This window comes from Rhinopithecus roxellana, chromosome 10 (assembly GCF_007565055.1).
Source record: "Rhinopithecus roxellana isolate Shanxi Qingling chromosome 10, ASM756505v1, whole genome shotgun sequence".
NCBI classification, from domain to species: Eukaryota; Metazoa; Chordata; class Mammalia; order Primates; family Cercopithecidae; genus Rhinopithecus; species Rhinopithecus roxellana.
Window position 1 is genome coordinate 41,893,187 of NC_044558.1, and position 20,880 is coordinate 41,914,066.

General features: G+C 42.8%; 1 protein-coding gene across 2 annotated transcripts in view; it reads left to right on the top strand.

Annotated features, from left to right (window-relative positions):
• The window catches only part of CPM (carboxypeptidase M), a 78,551-nt gene that overhangs the window by 30,961 nt on the left and 26,710 nt on the right, over positions 1-20,880 (top strand). For both annotated transcript variants that reach the window (XM_010358747.2, XM_010358746.2), the window contains exon 3: positions 14,137-14,234. In XM_010358747.2, the coding sequence (XP_010357049.1) occupies positions 14,137-14,234 (98 nt within the window). The remainder of the gene's footprint in view (positions 1-14,136; positions 14,235-20,880) is intronic.

Sequence of the window (20,880 nt, forward strand, 5' to 3'; positions counted from 1 at the left end):
ATAAGTCCAAACATTTATATCCCTTCCCCTTTACTCCGTCCAAAGTCCATCCTGAGGAAGACATGGAGGTTATGATTAAACTTGCCCAACACCCAAACTGTACTGACTCCTTATTCTTATGTTAATCACTTGGCCTTTGCTAGATGAATGACAGTCACCAGAAGTCTCAATGATCCCATAAATCATATGATTTTGAACTGTTTTTATAGCTTTGCTAGTTGTAATAAACATTTTCAAATAATTTTTTTCCAAATAGAGAGATTTAATAAAGAGTGTGTTTGACCAGGTTTTGGAGAGTTTACATACTAATTTCTTAACCCCTTTCTAATATGGTTAGTATAGATCTGTGTTTTCATCGGGAAGAAGCAGCCTGTGGATTACTCACCTTGGGGCTTCCATTCTCCCTCCAGGTGGCTTCACCTTTCAGGTGAACAACCCTGACCTCTCTGGCTCCTAAATCCCACCCTTACAAGCTGTAGGAGGCAGTGCATGGGAGCATGGTTTCTTACCTTTACCTTTTTCAAACCTTTCCCCCTCCTCACCAGCTTTTTTTTTAAGACTTTATTTTCCTAGAGCAGTTTTAGAGCAAATTTGCCCTACCTACTGTGGCAAAGTCAATACAAATATAAATATTTACTTTGAAAAACCCAAGAACCAGTACCCAAAATAAAAAATTATCTAAAGCAAAATTGAGAGGAAGGTACAGAGATTTCCCACATACCCCTTGTCCCTATCCCCACACGTGCATAGCTTCTCCATGATCAATATCCCCCACCAGAGTGGTACATTTGTTACAACCAATAAAGCTACACTGAAGCATCGTTACCACCCAAAGTACATACATAGTTTACACTAGGACTATGATCCACTCTTGGTGTTATACATTCTAGGGGTTTGGACAAATGCGTGATGACATGTATCTAGGACAGTTCCCCTGCCTTTTGTTGGCATTGACCGATTCATATTGAACCAATTTTATGTCATTGGTTGATTCCTAATGAACCATTTTCTTGTCTACACACTCTTGGCTTGCCCTCTTACAGTGATGAGTTGGAGTCTCTCCACGACAGAACCAGACTGGAAATTCTTATCATGCTTTCCAGTCTCATTAACATTGAGATAGTCAAAATCTATGTGATGTCCTCAATAATTTTGGAAACAGGCCATGTAAGAAAATGTTGTGGAAGATGTATTTATGGTTAATGATTCAACACAGTTAACAGAGGTGACTTGGCTTCCTGCCCTGCCCTCATGGCAACATGCGGCTTCCCAGTTCAGCACTGTTCTCTGCTATTAGGGCCTGGGAATTCTGAATGAGATTCAGTCCTTGGAGTTGAGAAGGTAATTTACCTGATGCTTGGTGGTGTGAATGTTTGTGACAGTTTTCGTGCTAATACATTCTGAAGGACATGTTCTCTCAAAATAGCCCCTTCCACCTTCTGAATCCACACTTCAGTTTTCTTTTTAACTTCAGTGAGTGTTGGTCTATTTGACCTCATGTGCAGATCTTCTGGCGCATACATTTCTGCTGTCTCTTGGCATAACAAGTTGGCAGTCTATCCCTATGTTATGTACACTGTTTATATTCCAAATTTGTCTTTAATTGGTCTGATACTACATCATCTGCTAGAGCCAGTAGTTTGTCATCAGCCAATCTGTACACCTGAGGCCCTCAAACAAACACATACTTACAGTGTTTCTGGCACTATTTTTAAAGCTTGTAAGAATTAAATGAGACAGCACAACAACCCCATGAGGGTAAGTACTGTTAATCCCACAATATGGATGAGGAAACTGACTCATTTAGAGGGATTAAGCAATTTGCCCAATACCACATGGTTAGTAAGTGACAGAGCTGGGCTTTAGCCCTGACACTGACTGTGGAACCTGCGCGTTTCATCACTATGTCAGATGCCCTGAAGAGGATACTGCATATCATCTCATCTCACATGCTGTGTTCAGGCAGATGATGTGCTGCTCAAATACTGGTTTTGATGTCTTTAGTAAACTACTGATCTATTTTTGAGATTTAAATCTCAAAACAGTGGTACTAGTGAGAAGTGGTCCACCTTTGTTAATTCACCAAATGTCCCGGTTAGGGAAACTAATTTTGGTAACTTCAAAGCCTCTCCTGCTATTGGGAGCTGAGCATCCTTCACTGTGGACTCTCGCTTGCTTCACTTTAGAATGAGAGCTTTTTAGGGTAAAACTCAGGAAATAGGATGAATGCAAGAAAAGCCTTTCTTCTCCAGAGTAGCTTATGGGGAAACTAGTAAATTAATTGCCATTATTCCTTGCCACTAAAGGATGAGTTATTATGGTAGCAATAAATAGACAATAGGACTGTGCAGACCTCCAACAAACTGTCTTTTCTGGGGTCAAAAGGGATCTGAATTAACCTCTTCTTAAATTACAGCTCTGTGACACCTGCAGGCACTCATAACAAATAAGAACACCAGGCCAGGCACAGGGGCTCTTGCCCGTAATCCTAACACATTGGGAGGCTGAGGTGGGTGGATCGCTTGAGCTCAGGATTTCAAGACCAACCTAGACAACATGGCAAAACTCTGTCTCTAAAAAAAAAAAATACAAAAATTAGCCAGGCGTAGTGGCTCATGCTTGTAGTCCCAGTTACTCAGGAGGCTAAGGTGGGAGACTGACTTGAGCCCTGGGAGGTCGAGACTATAGTGAGCCATGATTGCACCACTGCATTCCTGCCTGGCTGACAGAGTGAGACCAATAGGGCAGGAAGAAACAAAACCTCAACACTGAACCAGAATGTCCCTGACATACTGTAAAAAGAGAAACCTCAAATGGACAATAAATGTATAGTGCTAGTTGTAATTATTATGCCTTTTTTTTTTTTTGAAATGGAGTCTTGTCCTGTCACCTAGGCTGGAATACAATGGCGCAGTCTCCACTCACTGCAATGTCCGCCTCCCAGATTCAGGCGATTCTCCTGCCCCAGCCTCCTGAGTATCTGGGATTACAGGCACACATCACCATGCCTGGCTAATTTTTTGTATCTTTAGTAGAGATGGTGTTTCACCATATTGGCCAGGCTGGTCTCGAACTCCTGACCTTGTGATCCGCCCACCTTGGCCAAGAAATCTCTTTAAGTACTTCATTTGTACTTTAACATAATGCTTGATCTCGCTCTTACTATAGCTGAATTGCCCTCCAAAAAGATAATCTGATTATGTTTGACCTCTTCCCCAAGGAACCAAAAAGGGAAGTTCTCAGCTTTTTATAGTATGAAGCCCCTAGAGGTTTTCACTTTGGGGATTTAAAAACAAGTTTCCTGTATCTCTATGAAGGGGGGAAAAAACCCTAGAGGGGAACATAGAAAAATTATAATGATTGGGGCATGATAATTATGTCCAGTTTTTAAAACTCCATTCTTAAAAATGTCTTATAATTTATAGGTTAAAAATTAAAATGTTTAGAGGAAGCGGGACAGGTTTATGAGCCTCTGACCTGGGAATGGAGTGGGAGGAATAGAGAAGGTGGAGTTGCAAGAGGAGAACGGCAGAGGAATTTCCTACAGTCTTCCTGTTTTTGTTGATGGTTAGTGATTAATGAGACAAGCTGTTCTGTTTCTCTGGGAGTCTTGACTGTCTTGAAGAAAAAGAAAGAAAATGTATTGCAACCCAATGCAGCTTCAGATTTTTCCTTTTTTTTTTTTTTTTTTTTCAATTAAAAAAGCAACTATCTCCAATTTAGGAAATGAAATTCCCAAACCTCCCCATTCACCTATTCCGGAAGAAATGAAATGGGACTTAACATCTACATTTCTTGGGTATAATATCAAAACTTTAATGCCATGGAGATGAACGTGTAAGCAAATGAAACTGTATCTTCCCATAATGTTGGAAGAATCTAACTTGAAGCCAGACATTTGGTTTGGATCTTGGCACTTTCTTGTATGGAAGTATTCCAGGAAGGTCCATCGACTCTTGATTTGATCTAGAAAATTGGGTTCTTTCCAGAGCCCACCCAAGATGGCACCTCATAGACTAGCCACGGACTTTTCCATCAATACTGGAAAACAGTTTCCTCTGATCTCTGGACCAGGGGTGACTCGGACTCCAAGTGAACTTCCTCAGGTTTGTTTGTTAATTTATCCAATCATCCATTGACTCAGCAAACATTTATCAATCATTTGCTAAGTATACGCCAGACACTACATTAGGATTTTGCAAACACAGAGATACACAATCCTTTGCTTGCAGGAAAACCTTTGGTTTCAATAAGTGATAGGAGAGGGGTTGCAGGGGTACTATCTATGAAAGTTCAAAGGAAGCATCTAACTTAGGGTGGCAGGGGATGGGGCTGAGCAGAAGGATCAGGAGGCTTTTAGCTGAGCCTTGAAAAGGCAAGGGGAGGTTGGCTGCTTTGATGGGTTGGGCTAAGGACAATCTGTGCAGAAGAAAGTGCAGGTATTAAAGGTGTCAAGGCAGGGAGTTACCTCCTTTGGGAACTACACTTAATGAAGAATGGCTAGGGCCTGGTATATGGGACTGGGGTGGGAAACCCAAGGCAGGAAGAAGACAGATCCCAAGGGAGTCATTGAAGGAAAAGCAGTTAGAGCCATGGGATCCAGTTCATATTTGATCAATTACCCAAACAAAGGAAAGTTTACTCAACAACATGCTTTCATTTGGACTTCATTTTGTCAAAGCGTGAAAGTGATGTCAGAAATATAAATGAGTGTCTTGACTGCGCACCACCACATCCAGCTAATTTTTGTACTTTTGGCAGAGAACTCCTGACCTCAAATGATCCACCTGCCTCGGCCTCCCAAAGTGCTGGGATTACAGGTGTGAGCCACCTTGTCTGGCCTAAAACACATTTTCTAAGCTTTCTTTCCTTCTGGGTCACCTCCACAAAATTTTATGGTTCTGGAACCCCTATCTGAAAAAGCACAGGTATCAGCATTAAGTATAATGAACATTCACTAGAGGGAAAGTCATTTTGGTTTGGGTTGGTTATGGAAGCAGTGTCATATGAAAAGGGCTGGACTAGACTGCAGAAATAGAAGACCCACAAATTGCTATGGCTTATAACAGAAAAATAAAGATGTAGATCTCACTCATATGTCCGTTATTGAACAGTTGTGACTCTGCTCCCTGTCACCTTCCCTCCAGGACCAAAGCTGACAGAGCACCCTCTATCAAATCATTGCCTGTCTTGTGTCAGAGGGAAAGGAGATGGCAAATCACGCATTGGCTCTTACAGCTCTGCCCAGAAGTGGTACATATCATTTCTGCCCACATTTCACTGGACAGAGCAGGTCACATGATATGCCTGAGTTCGTCAGGGCTCCAGATGTTGGGCCACCAATAGTACAACCCACCACCAAGGTCTTTACTAAGAAGGTGACCTGGGCCTTGGGGAATCGCCATGATTTACCTGGTAGACACAGTAGGGGAGCAAAAGGAAAATATGATAATATTGTTATGAAATCAAGACTTAGCCACATGAAACCTTTTTTTTTTTTTTTTTTTTTTTTTTTGAGACTGAGTCTCGCTCTGTCACCCAGGCTGGAGTGCAGTGGCGTGATCTTGGCTGACTGCAACCTCCACATCCCAGGTTCAAGCAATTCTCATGCCTCAGCCTCCCAAGTAGCTGGGTTATGCACACCACCATGCCCAGCTAATTTTTGTATTTTTAGTAGAGACAGAGTTTCACTGTGTTAGCCAGGCTGGTCTCAAACTCCTGACCTCAAGTGATCTGTCCTCCTTGGCCTTCCAAAGTGCTGGGATTACAGGCATGAGCCGCCATGCCCGGCTGTGACACCCTTAGAAAACTAACTTCAAGGCAGAATGCTTCACATTGACAATTCTTGGGATGCCACTTGATAGAAATATTCTAAAGAGAGAAAAACCCAGGTGAGTCAGAGCAGTCTGGGGAAACTTCTTAGAACCAGGATTCTGTGGGACTCAGAGGATTTTAAAAGGCAGAAAATCCAATGAAGTCATTTTAGGCTAAAACAACATAAAGAAGGTGGGGCTGTGCCTTGGGTACTAGGGTGCAGAAAGGAACCTGTCTCCTGTAGGCACATTTGTGGTAGCAGGTAGTGGGAAATTCAGGTGGAGGGCAGGTGATCGAGGACCCTGACTACCCAGGGGAAGAATCTGGATCTGGATGTTATGTGCCAATAGTTATCAATAAAAAGCAGTCCTGGAGATACACCAATAATTTTTGAAATGTTACAGTAGATGCTAATTGAAACCTACTATGTGCCAGGCACTGTTAGGTTAGCAGTGAACAAAACCAGCAACCTAAACAAAATGGTGAACACAACAGGCAGTGCCCTTGTGGGTTACATTTTGGTTGAGACAGACACTATATAGATAAACAAATATACAATCTCAAAGAGTGAAAAAGTTGTGAAGAAAGATGACACAGGATTAGAGAGTGACTAGGGTGTATATGGTGGCAGTGGTGGTGGTGGTGCAGCCAAGGGGTGGAGTGAATGACAAGACAGCTGTGAAGACTGGTAAGCACGAGGTAGTCCCTGGTAACAACCAGCGCCCCACACCCTACCCTCAGAGTGCCATCGCAGGGTTAGCATACTCCACTGAGTAAAGCTTCCTTGTCCAGGCGATCAGTTAGAAGAGCCAGGAATGCTGGGCCCAAAGAGGTGGCCCAGAGAGAAAAGTGCAGGGGACATAGTTCCCAGATCCACACAGAATCCCTGGGGACTGCTGAGTCCCACAACCTCCACAAGGCCCAGGGTTATACTCACACAGCAGGTGGCCTCATTTTAGAGCCCACACCAGAATCTGTGCAACGGGAAATTCCAGTGCAGCAGAAGTCAGAGTCAAATGCCTGCCTATTTCTCGTTCCATTTTGGGATGCCTGAACAGGGAAGCCTCCCGTGTTCCTCTCGCTCCCATATTAAACTGAACTGCAAAACTCATGGTTCTAAGTAGATTTTAGAATTGACCTAGGCAGAAGAAACAGCCCAGCCCCTTCATTACTTCAGAGCAGAATAGAGCACTTACTCTTATCACAGCAGCACAAGACCCCTGGGACACCTGACCCCCTGAGACCCTTCCTTGACAGATTCCCCTGTCCATAAACAAAGTCAGGAATTCCCAGCCCGCTATGCAGAATATGACAGTTAAGCTTTACTGGGATCCTGTGGCTGACCTGGGGCGGGCTAGAGGGCATCACATCTGACAGGCTCTCAGCTTTGCAAGTTCAGAAACAGACTGGGTGTTCCTGTGGACTGGCCTAAACTGGAAACTCTGCAGAAACCCCAGTGCACGCCGGCTGGTTTGCCGTGAACAAAGGTGCATGTCCCAGAGACAGGGTGTGTATGGTGCAGATGGATTTTGTCCGTGTCTTTCCTTCCCTTGCCACTCCAGCCACCCTACTTCCTTCTTTCTTTTTCTTTTTTTTTTTTTTGTCAGTTTTTTTTTTTTTTTTTTAATTTTACTTTAAGTTCTGGGATACATGTGCAGAACATGCAGGTTTGTGACATAGGTATACATGTGCCATGGGGGTTTGCTGCACCTTAGCAACCCTTCCTCTAGGTTTTAAGCCCCGCATGCATTAGGTATTTGTCCTAATGCTCTCCCTCCCCTTGTCCCCCACCCCTCCAACAGGCCCCGGTGTGTGATGTTCCCCTCCCTGTGTCCATGTGTTCTCATTGTTCAACTCTCACTTATGCATGGGAACATGCCTACCCTACTTTCTTTTCAGTTTGTTATTTTGTTTGTTTTGTTTGTTTTGTGAGTTTTGCTCTTGTTGCCCAAGCTGAAGTGCAATGGTGCAACCTCTGCCTCCTGGGTTCAAGGGATTCTCCAGCCTCAGCCTCCCGAGTAGCTGGGATTACAGGCATGCACCACCACGCCCAGCTAATTTTGTATTTTTAGTAGAGACGGGGTTTCGCCATGTTAGTCAGACTGGTCTCGAACTCTCAACCTCAAGTGATCCACCCGCCTCGGCCTCCCAAAGTGCTGAGATTACAGGTGTGAGCCACCATGCCCGGCCTACCTACCCTACTTTCTTAGCCTATTTGCTGACTAGCATTCAAACTGAGTGGAGGGAGAACACCTAACAGCCTGATCCCAGAAGTGCAGCTACTCCAGATTCTACAGCTCTGGAGCAAAGTGACTAAGGCTCACCTGTAGTCCTTAAGTGGGGAGCAGTTTGGGATGTACCAGCTAATCAAACAATACCAAGGCAGCAAACAATAGCCATCACTTCTCAAACCATCCTCATCATGCCCCTCGACTCCCTTCTTCCATTTCCAGTTCTCCCCAGAGGGGAGACAGACAATAACCTCAACAACAGAAGCCAGTACACAGCAAGCTTGCTTCACACACTCACATTTCTTGTTTTTCTTTGATTTTTTTTTCTTTGATGTTTTCCATTTTCCATCTCTGAGGTGATAGCAGTACAGCATAGTGGTTAAGAACACAGCAGGGACTCCATGGATAGACTACTCAGTCTTGTCCTTTGTTACAGTGGTTCTTAAGCTTTCTGGTGACTGGGAATCACCTGAAGAGCTTATTAAAACACAGATTTCCAGCCACATGAAGTGGCTCACGCCTGTAATGCCAGCACTTTGGGAGGCCGAGGTGGGCAGATCACTTGAGGTCAGGAGTTCGAGACCAGCCTGGCCAACATGGTGAAACCCCGTCTCTACTAAAAATACAAAAATTAGTTGGCCGTGGTGGCGCACATCTGTAGTCCCAGCTACTCTGGAGACTGAGGCATGAGAGTTGTTTGAACCCAGGAAGTGGCAGCTGCAGTGAGCCGCGATTGCTCTACTGCACTCCAGCCTGGGGGAACAAAGCAACAAAGCGAGACTCTGCCTCAAAAAAAAAAAAAAAAAAACACACACGCACAGATTACTGCTCCCCAATCCCAGAGTTTCTCTTTCAGCACGTCTAGGGTGGAATGCAAGGATGTGTGGTTCTAACTAGTTCCCAGGTGATACTCATACTCTTTGTCCTGCGACCACACTTTGAGAACCTCTGCCTTATGAAGTTCCCAAGGACTGTTGAATTGTGTATGAAAGGATAACTCTATATCTACCATTTGTGGCTATTAGGGTTAAATGAGTGACTATACATAAAATGCTTTGAGCTGTGAATGATAAAATGCAAGCATAACTAGTCTGGAAACTTCACCCATGCCTTTTGTCTCTGTTTTGTTTGTTAACCTCCATTTGTTTTGTTTGTAATAAACCACTTAACCAGGTACCTCTTCCTCTCCTTCAAATACAGAGGGCGTGTGAACTTTGGGGACTGTTTAAACTGACCTAAATAATACGTGATTTTCAACTCTTCTGGGGATTCACTCATTATTTAATGTGGGTTTTGCGTGCTGTATGTGATAAACTTCTTGTGTGTGGGGTATAGTGGGAATGTGCATATGTGAGATTGATGTCAGATCTTTGGATCATTATTAGGGAAGATAAAAGGAACTCACACTACAGTGCAGCCTTACAGCAGCCTTGCCAATAGGGCTGTTATTCCCACTTACATGGAAGAAACTGAAACTCAGTTCATTGAGGAAACTCTCTCAAGCGTGGACTTAGGTCAAAGGTGACCTGTAAGGATACACAGAGAAACATGCAAGCCTGGGAAGCCAGCTGATCTATTATTCTGTGTACCAGAACTTTATGTATCAGACCAAACACACAACAAGCCTCACGAAAAACTGGAATGTGCTTCACATCACTGCAGCTTTGTCCCAGTGACTGGGCCACCCAAGGTCTCTGCTTCTCCCTAGGCATGTCCCACTGAGACTCTCCACATAGAGATAGTCTGATGGAGTTGTGACATTAGCACCCAAGGTGGAATGTCCCAGTAGGGTAGCCTTGGATTCAGGTGTCTTGTTCTGTAATCAGTCATAGCCAGGAAGAAAGCCCAGTCTTGCTCCAGGTGCAAACCACAGCAACACGATGCTGAAAGAACTGCCTGGGAACTTTTCCCCCAGAGTGGGGTTGACTTTGGCCTGTTTAGTACTTTCAGGGACATTGAGGCAGGCTTAGATCCTCAGAAGAGCACAGATTTTGGAATCAGACAGACTTGGATTTGAACCCTGGTTCTGCCACTTAAGTTTCCTCAGCTATACATTGTGGCTATCACACACCTCACAGGTATTGTGACTATCAAATAACATAAAGTGCTTAGCAGAGTGCCTGGCACATAGTATCTGCACTTTTGAATGATAGGGTTTGGTTTTTTTTTTTTTTAATTTAAAAAACTGGAAAGATAGAAAGGTGAAAATAATTACTTGGCTTTATCATCCTATCATTTAGTCTCTTATCCCTGACAGTGTGCCATTTTCAATCCTGTTGGGATGCATTCGTTATTATTATTAATTTTTTAAGAGACAGGTCTCGCTGTGTCCCAGGCTGGAGTGCAGTGATACAATCATGATTCACTGTAACCTCCAATTCCTGGGATCAAGAGATCCTTGCACCTCAGCTTCCTGAGTGTAAGGTTGTTGCATTGGTTGGAACCCCGAGAGCGCGCCAACAGACAACAGGAGGCAGTGTGGAGCAACATGCTGTTTTAATGAGCGCCTAGGTGCACGCGGCTGAAGCCTAAAATGGCGTCAGCCCCAAGTGAGGACACCGCAAATGTTTTATAGTCTCCTGTAAACAGAAGTGTCCTAGTCTGACGTAACTGCCATGTTGTACCCAGATGGCCTGTTTCTCGATCTTCAGGGGTTCATGTCTTCCGGCCAGGGTAGATGTCTTCCTGCTGGCTGTCTTCCTGCTTCTGCTGTCTTGCTGAGGCACGCTGCTGATGCAAGTCACCTTGCGCCTTGGAACTGGGCCTGAGAAGGGAGGAGTTATTCATCTTCTTAAGCTTTCAGGCCCTGGGGAGAATGTTACAGTGTGTAGCTAAGATTACAGACATATGCCACCACACCCAGCTAATTTTTAAAGTTTTTGTAGAGATGGCATCACACTATGTTGCCCAGGCTGGTCTCAAACTCCTGGCCTCAAGTGATCCTCCCACCTCAGCCTCCCAAAGCCCTGGGATTACAGGCTTGAGTCACCACACCTGGCCTCATCCATTATTTAAGGCTTTATATGCTACGAAGCTATAGGTTTTTAATAGAAAGTCTGTTTAACATGGTAGTGATTATATAATTTTGCATTCTTTTTCCACATTATAAATATTTTAATGTTATAAATTCTGTACGTAATTTTAGTGAATGTGCTATAATTTACATAAAATTGCTTATCATTGGACACCTAACAATAGAGAATTCATTGACTAAATGGTAGTGCATTCATATAATAAAATATTAGTCAGCCATTTAAAAATGTGGATTAGAAGTATATTTCTTAACATATAAACATGTTAACGATTATATATAAAATGAAATGATTGTACCTAAATATCAACTACCTCTCAAATCTGTCTGGACGTTTTCCTACCTCAGTCTCAGCAACTTTCAAACCTTAATGAGCCTCCCAATCACCAAAGGAACTTGTTAAATGCCAGTTTCACACTTTACTCCAAGAGTTTGACTGAGGCTGGGGCTCAGGAATTGGCATTTTTACAAGGATCCCCAGTGCCTCTGATGTGGGAAAGGTACCTCACCTATTTCTGCCTGTTGAAGCTAGACTTAATTTTCCAAGCTTCTCCTACTTTGTCCTGAACTCCTATAGTATTTTGTAGCACCTGTCTGCTTTCTTGTCTTAGAGATCTTAACAAACACTTCTAAATTATAAAACTTTTCCTGATCCTCCAGGCAAACTTAGTTGTGCACTTATGTCACAGCCCCAGGATTTGTGTTAAACCCTGTGTGAGTTCCTGAACGTAGATAAACTTCATTTACTTAGTGATGGAGAGAGAGGGCTGAGTACTTCAGAACTCTTTAGAACACCTGTTTTAGCAGGAACTTTTGGGAATAAAGTTAGTCTTTCTAACCTTGATTTAAAACAAAAACAAAACCTTGTTTAGATTACTTCTTACCCTGACAGTCATGTTGTGAAAAGTAAATAGTTTGTCCTTTGTGCATTTGCTCTGGTCTAGACCAGAGATAGCCAGTAAGTTGGAGAGGGCAGTTAAAACCCTTCAAGAGGCCTGTCATTCCAAAGGATAGTGTTCTTCAGGTCAGTTGGTTGGTTTTCATTCTCAGACTGTGTCATTGAGGTTGTTCAAGGTAAGATTCTCATCTTGCAGTTCACTTAGGGGCCACTTGTGCTAAAATTGAGATTGAATTACTCATCAAAGTACTTCTTCATTTAGATTTTTATCAGTGTGATTTCCTTCCTTTCTTAAACAAAATAATATTGGATATCCATATCAAGTCAGGTTTATGCCATCTTCCATTATCTTTTATGTAATAGGCCAGCTTGCAGATGCATAGTTATCAATAACTATTGATAAATATTATATTGAGATGATACTTAATTTTTTCCTTGCTTGTAAGTGGACTAGATCATATTCTGTAAAATTAGTTAACACAAAAGAATTCCTCAGAAACAAACTTTAGAAGCCAGGTGTAACAGCTCACTCATGAAAAGTTCCTTGTTTCATATGAAAAAGGTAACTCTGTAGAAGTAAAGCTCCAGACAACAAAGAATTGACAGGGTTGGGGAATGGAAGGTTAATGAAATTGGTTGATCAAATGCTTCTGATGGGGAGCCACCAGATGTAGTAGTGTACTTGTCCGCACGGCAAACTCAGAATCACTCTTCAGAACCTTGTGTAGAGGCATCATCTGTAAAACCCTACATTCGTAAAGCTTTTCATCAGCCCCCTCCTTGGAAAAAATTACCCATTTCTTTTTTTATTCTATGCCCACAACAGTACACTACACACACATCTATGATATGTCACACTCTGATATATGCTTGTGTGTTGCTATTCTCCAATAGATCAGAAATTCGTTGGGCATAGAGCATGTGGCTTATTAAGAGACAAGCAGTTTTTGTTAGTGGGAGGAGCACTAGAATTGAAGTCAAATAGACCAGAGTTCAGTTCTTGGCTCAGGGACTCAAATCACAGCCTCTGATTGGCAGTGTGATCATAAGCCCTTTACTTAATATTTTTGAAGATCAGTTTTTTCATTTGTAAAGTTTGGTTAATAATCCGTCTCAGTGGGTCATGACAAGGGATTACTTGAGATTACCTCAGCCTAGAGCAGCACACATAATATCTGCACAAAGCAAATCCTCAGTGAGCTTTCATCTCTGCCCTTTCTTGCCCAAATCACACAGAGCTAAGACTTAGACGCTTTCTTTGGGTTGTGGTTCCCAGTTCACCTGACAGGACTCACACATATCAAGGATGCTCCCAAGGGGCTGTGTCACATCAGCATTTAAATACAGAATTCAGGATCTCCTACTTTAAAAACAATCTCCCTTCTGAGTCACTTTTTTTTTTTTTTTTTTTTTTTGAGACTGAGTCTTGCTCTGTCGCCCAGGCTGGAGTGCAGTGGTGCAATATTGGCTCACTGCAAGCTCCGCCTCCCGGATTCACGCCATTCTCCTGCCTCAGCTTCCCAAGTAACTGGGACCACAGGCGCCCGCCACCACGCCCAGCTAATTTTTTGTATATTTAGTAGAGACGGGGTTTCACTGTGTTAGCCAGAATCATCGTGATCTCCGGACCTCGTGATCCTCCCGCCTCAGCCTCCCAAAGTGCAGGGATTACGGGTGTGAGCCGCCGCGCCCGGCCCTGAGCTATTTTTATTGTTGTTTTTTCTCTTTCCTTGTACTGTGAGTTATGACACCCTCCCAGTCAACCATCAACTAGGATTCAACTTTGTATAACTGTGTGAATTAACAAGATCCTAGGAGGCTCCAGGATCTCAGAGGCTCCAGGATCTCAGAGCAAAGTATGTACACATTTTAGAAGAATAAGATCTACATCGTCTAATAAGTCTTCAGCTTTTAAAAATCATGTTCTAAAATAATAAGTGAAATATTTGTGCTGAATTGAAAGGGTTTCCATAAATTCTGGCAGTAAACGAAAAGTGTTTTAAGCACGGAGATATTAGTCATACAAACTTAAGTCACCGTGACACATTCAAGCGATCATGTGGGGGAAGCAGCATCCTGTTTCCTAGTCTCATTCTCCCAGAGTTCATTTGTCATTTTAAGAGACAACTTACTTTTCCATCTTTTCTTCTTTTCCTGTAAAGGTAGAAACCTGTGGGTTCTTGTTGTGGGGCGGTTTCCAAAGGAACACAGAATTGGGATTCCGGAGTTCAAATACGTGGCAAATATGCATGGAGATGAGGTACGTATGTGGCTCGAATTTCTGAAATGTCACCAGAGAAGCTTCCCCTAGGGTCTCTTGAGCTCTGTGTAAATGCTACAGAGGAAGCTTGGGAAGTCTCCAGCATGCATTGTAGCAAAGAAGCAAGGCCTGGAGAGGTCTTCCTGTGAGGCCTGTGGGAAGTTAAGGAATCAGGGTCTAACAACCACCACAGCCGAATGGTTGTGTACCCAGCGCCCTGTCAGAGTAGCTGGAGCTTGTTTTGTGTTTGGGGCCAAAAGAACAACAGTTCCCCAGCCCTGAACTTCTGCCAGCCAATCCCTGCAATCTCCTTTCTGGGTTGAGTTTTCCCACCTCCTGGTCAGCATGAAGGTGACCCAGCAAAGGAGCTGTATTATATCCGAACCCACAACCAGATCTGGCTTTTCAAATGCTTTTGTTACTCTCTCTTAAATCTAATACTCAGGGTCTTCAGTGCTCCAGTTTAGACAATCACACTTGGGATTCTCTCCTACTCACCATTCAACAAACACTTGGCTGGGTGCAGTGGCTCATGCCTGTAATCCCAGCACTTTGGGAGGCCACGGCAGGCAGATCACTTGAGGCCAGTAGTTAGAGACAGCCTGGCCAACATGGTGAAACCTTGTCTCTACTAAAAATATAAAAAATTAGCCAGGTGTGGTGGTGCGTACCTGTCATCTCAGCTAGTCGGGAGGCTGAGGCAGGAGAATTGCTTGAACCCAGGAAGGTGGAGGCTGCAGTGAGCCAAGATCGTGCCACTGCTCTCCAGCCTAGGCGACAGAGTGAGACTCCATCTCAAACAAACAAACAAACAAAAAAACACACACACACACAAAACCACACTTTTAAATTCCTTAATAATATCTTGCCTCTTTTCCAACTTAGCAGGGATAAACTCTACTTTTAACTAATTTAGGTTCTACAAAATACCATTTACCACTGTTACCTACCCAGCCATTCTTGCCAGGCAGTTGAAGATGTTCACCTCTATTTCTCACCTTGCTTCCTGAGAATATTTTGAGACCATGACAACCGAAATATTTTCTGTTTACCAGGACTCTATAAAACTGAGCAATCAAAGAGTTCCCAGCCATCACAATAAGGAAACTTTGCACAGGAATATGGGTATTACACTGTAAAACACAACTTGTAACTTTAGGGACTTTCTCATTTACATGCATATTCCAATAAGTACTATCTGCTGACCTGTTAAAGCACTTCTGGATTTGCAATAGTACGGGTGGCATGCCCTAATCAGTGCTGAGCTTCCTGTTCTGACTTAGGCCTCCCCAAACTCTATAGGAACCGGATCCACCCTTCATGGTACACTCTGCCTGCCCTTGCCAGGCATGCCGCCCAACCTGTCCTGCTGAGAGAGGATACTTCTTGCAGCTGCAGCTAAGATGCAAGCACCTGCCCCTAACAAAGGAATAAATCTTTGAACTCGATGTTGGGATGGGTGCAAGTTTAGTCCATCTGTGACTTTTTGAGCATAACGGGCAGTTTCTTTAAAAAAGACTATGTTGCAAGGAGTCTGACCAAAGTTGGTTTTAATAAAACAACTGTTCATTACAGACAGCAACTCAGACTGCCTTTCCCTTTTGCTATCTAGTCTATTGATCAAAGTCCCTCAGAATGCTTTTTTTTTTTTTTCTGAGATGGAGTTTTGCTCTTGTCTCCCAGGCTGGAGTGCATTGGCGTGATCTCGGCTCACTGCAACCTCCGCCTACAAGGTTCAAGCAGTTCTCATGCCTCCTCCTCCTGAGTAGTTGGGACTACAGGCATGCACCACTATGCCCAGATAATTTTTTTTTTGTATTTTTTTAGCAGAGATGGGGTTTCACCATTTTGGTCAAGCTAGTCTCGAACCCCTGACCTCAGGTGGTCCACCCACCTCAGCCTCCCAAAGTTCTGGGGTTACAGGTGTAAGCCACCCCACCCAGCTCAGAATGCATTTGTAACAAGAGACATATGGCTTTAGTAGTTTATTTATTGCTGGCATTTCAGAGGTTCCAGCCATCTACTCAGAAATTAGTCGTCAGAACTGAAACTCCCAAAGATAAGCAAGAGTCCTTTCCCTCACCTACTTCCAAATTTGCTTATTCTTTCCATGCACTTTCCTAAATTTCTGGCATCTTGCTGTCTGGGTAGTTGGTGTATTGTTCAAATCAGGGCTTGCGAGTGCACTCTGATTCTTTGAGAAATGCTGAGGGCTGAGACTAGGCAGCGAGGAAAAGTCCCAGTGTATTTTGGGGTGGGAATCTCAAGCACTGTTACCCCCTTATGTGTCCCAGCTCGTGGCAATGTCTGAGGGCTCTATGGGGCTAGTAAGAAATTTATTATTCTGAATTTGAGACCTTGTCTATTCTGCCCTCCCCATGCCGCTAGGAGTTGAAGAAAGTGATGGCTTAACATTGGAGCAGAGAAGTCCTTCTGAATACAGGATCTAACGACCCCCTTTTTCCTCCCATAGATCTTTTGAAATTGAAAGCATTTTTAAGAAGCAACAGAGCTAACATTTTAGGGCAGTGGTTCTTAACCTTTTTTGGATGTACTCCTTGCTATTCTGTTATAAATTTGACCTCTGACTTCAGGGCCTGTGGATTATCTAGGAGTTTATGGACCTCAGGTGGAGAATCCCAGCAGGGAACACATACACACTGAGTGTCAGGGTGGACAGAATTGGCCACACTATTTTTTAAATGAGACCCTCACCCCCACTGTGTGAGTGTGTGTGTGTGTGTTTTTCCACACTTAATACCATGGCTGGATGACACGGAGCATCAGCTGCATCAGGGAGACTCAGCTCTGCTGATTACACCTGCCAATTTCCCCCATGTGTTTTTATTTTACTTATTTATGCCTTGTTTTAGAATTGGGTCTTTCTTTAAATTAGAATTTGGTGGCCAAAAAGCATATGAAAAAGTGTCTAACAACACTAATCATCAGAGAAATGCAAATCAAAAACCACAATGAGATGTCATCTCATACCAGTCAGAATGGCTATTAAAAAGTCAAAAAATAACCGATGCTGATGAGGCTACAGAGAAAAGGGATCACTTAAATGCTGCTGGTGGGAATGTAAATTAGTTCAACCACTGTGAAAAGTAGTGTGGTGATTTCTCAAAGAACTTGAAACAGAACTACGATTCAACCCAGCAATCCCAATATCTACCCAAAGGAATATAAATTGTTCTGCCATAAAGACACATGCACACATATGTTCACTGAAGCGCTATTCACAATAACAAAGACATAGGGTTAGTCTAAATGCCCATCAGTGGTAGACTGGATAAAGGAAATGTGGTATATATACATCATGTCATACTATGCAGCCATAAAAAAAGAACAAGATCATGCACTTTGACCTTATCCTAAGCAAACTAACGCAGGAACAGAAAATCAAACACTGCATGTTCTCACTTATGAGTGAGAACTAAACATTGAATACACATGGGCACAAAGAAGGGAACAATAGATACCAGCGCCTACTTGAGGATGGAGGGTAGGAGGAGGATGAGGATCAAATACCTACCTATTAGATACTAAGCTGATTATCTGGGTGATGAAATAATCCATACACCAAATCCCCACAGCACACAATTTACCTGTAGAACCAATCTGCACATGTGCTCCTGAAACTAAAATAAATGTTAAAAAAAAAAAAAAAAAAAGCAGGCCGAGCATGGGGGCTCACGCCTGTAATCCCAGCATTTGGGGAGGCTGAGGTGAGTGGATCACCTGAGTTTAGGAGTTCAAGACCAGCCTGGCCAACATGATGAAACCCCATCTCTACTAAAAATACAAAAATTAGCTGGACACGGTGGCGTTCACCTGTAATCCCAGCTACTCGGGAGGCTGAGGCAGGAGAATCGCTTGAACCCAGGAGGCAGAGGTTGCAGTGAGCCGAGATCGCGCCTCTGCACTCCAACCTGGGCAACAGAGTGAGACTGTTTAAAAAAAAAAAAAAAAAAAAAATTACAAGATCAACATATGTTCATGTTAGAAAAAGTATAAACAAAACATTATATACTGACCTTCCCAAAGTTAGTGCTCCTAATTTCTTATTTATTTTTCCAGATATTTGTGTGTGCATGCACTTTTACCAAAAGAGACTATGCTATTTGCAACATTTTTAGGTAAATACTAGCTACCTTTTTGTACCAATAAATCTTTATTCTGTCTTTATCTTATCGCCTACTTTCTAGTTTCTCCAATTGTCCTCAAATGTCTCTAAAATTACCCAAATCAGGATCCAGTCCTGGCCCATGCATCACATTTAGTGGATATGTTGGATCTCTTGGATCTCATTTAATCCAATATATTTTTATTATGATACCAGGCTTGATAAAGAGCCTAATCAGTTGTCTGCCCTGTAGAATGTCACATATTCTGGATTTTTGGTTTGCTTCTTTATAGTATCATTGCAGTTGTACCTCTAGTCCCTGTCTTTACTTCAAACTGGAAACTAAATCTAAAGGTTTGTTGAATTTAGGCAAAATCTTTTTGGCTAATATCTTAGGAATTGTGAAGATAGGTTCATTTGATTGATGCTGAGGGTTCAGGCTAATTCACCTGACTACACTCAGGAATGCCAAAAGCAAACTCTGGGTTGCAAAATCAACTTAAAATGGCCCATTTTCAGCCAAGTGTTGTTACAAAATAAGTAAAGTTAAACCCACTCCTCATTTTGCATGAATTTCACATATTCTGTTATTCTGAGTTTAGGAGTTCAAGACCAGCCTGGCCAACATGATGAAACCCCATCTCTACTAAAAATACAAAAATTAGCTTGCAAAGGTCCTTGTTCTACTAGGATCATGGCTCCTACTGTAGATATTTTTCTTGTCTTCAGTGACCTTCCATTGTCTCACATGCTTTCTATGGCACAGGCTCACTATGCCACATTAATCAGGCTGGCAAGTTGCCTCCTCAAACAGTGCTTTATAAGAAAATAGTAAGAATAGCTAACATTTATTGAGCACAGATGGCAATAAGTGCTTTTTAGGCCTCATTTCTTTTGATCACCTCTGGAGAAGGCATGTTTATTAGTCCCATGAAGGGGGCCTAGGTTTGTGCTTGGTCACCAGCTGTGGGAACCCAGAGCCTGAGCACCAAGCCTTGCCCAGCTGTGGATCCACTCCTTTACTCTCTCTTCTCTGTTTTTAAACTGTTCTGTTTTATGGCTTTAGTTATTAAGTATAGATCTATGATCTGTCTCAAATTAATTTCACTTGGATGGATACTAAGTTGTTCCAGCACCATTTGGTGAGAGGATTTGGGCTTGTTGGTTCTGTAAAAAAGAAGTAGCAAACTCTCAGAGGGCAACACTGGAAAAAGTATCTTCCAGTCACCTACCTGTCCCTTTCTTTCCCCTACTCTTCACTTCTCTCTTCTTGACTGCTGGGGAGCTAACAGACAAAGCACTCATGGTGAGCCTTTGTCACCGATGTTTATTCATTTTTCAGAGCAGCATGGGAGAAACATTTCTGGGGCTCTTTCTCATTTTAATAAGACTAGTAGGTGTTTTTCTGGTTCATCCAGGCACACACATTATTTGCACACATATTGGCATGTTGGATTGAAGCCTCAATTCTAGGTTTAATTTACACAACCTCCTAATTGACATCACTTGACATACCTATAGTTGAATCTTTTTTTTTTTTTAATTGGAAGGGTTGATGCCAGTGCAGGCTGAATGGGGTTCTCTACCATTCCCTTATGCTACAGATATTCAGATTGTGTGGGAATGGGGTCCTTGTCTCCTCACCTTCCCCCATCACCTCATTCTGCTCCTGGCTTGCTGTGTAGTAAACTATAACCAATACTCTAAAATCAGAGCTATGCTGAAAACTGGGACCATGCCCTTAAACCAGGAGCATCTAACATCCTCAGCCTAAGTGTGGATGCAGAAGAGAAGCCTGGGAAAATCTTCCCCAGTCCTCTCTACTGTTTGTTTTGTGCCTGTCTTCTATGCCATGTTTTTCAAATTTTGCAGAAAAAAATACTTTTCTTGGGTAATCTCTAGGTTGGTAAGACATCTCTAATTTCTGCCTAATGGAAATATTGAAGCAAGGCATGACTGTGTGCTTAAAGAATTGTGTGCCCAGGCCAGGCCTGGTGGTTCATACTTATAATCCCATCACTTTGGGAGGTCAAGCTGGGGAGGATGATGAGGCCAGGAGTTCAAGACTAGCCTGGGAAACATAGTAAGGCCTTGTCTCTAAAAAAAAAAAAAAATTTTTTTTAATTAGCCAGGCGTGGTGGTGCATATCCATGGTCCCAGCTACTCAGGAGGCTGAGGTGGAAGGATTGCTTGAGCCTGAGAGGTTGAGGCTGCAGTGGGCCATGATCACACCACTGTACTTCAGCCTGGGTGACAAAGCGAGACCCTGTCTTAAAAAAAAAAAGAATTGAGTACCTAGAGTTTTAAGCCAACTCTAGTAACATTAAGCAAAGTATTTTAGGTCGAAGCCTGAGTTCAAACCCAGGTTTCCTTGACTTCAGGGGCAGTGGTCTTAAACACTGTATTGTAGAAGTAACTGTTGAATATGTTTGTTAAATAATTTAACTAAATTGCAATTATTTTTTCTTTTGGAGTTGGGCTCTTGCTTTGTAACCTAGGCTAGAAAGCATTGGTGTGATC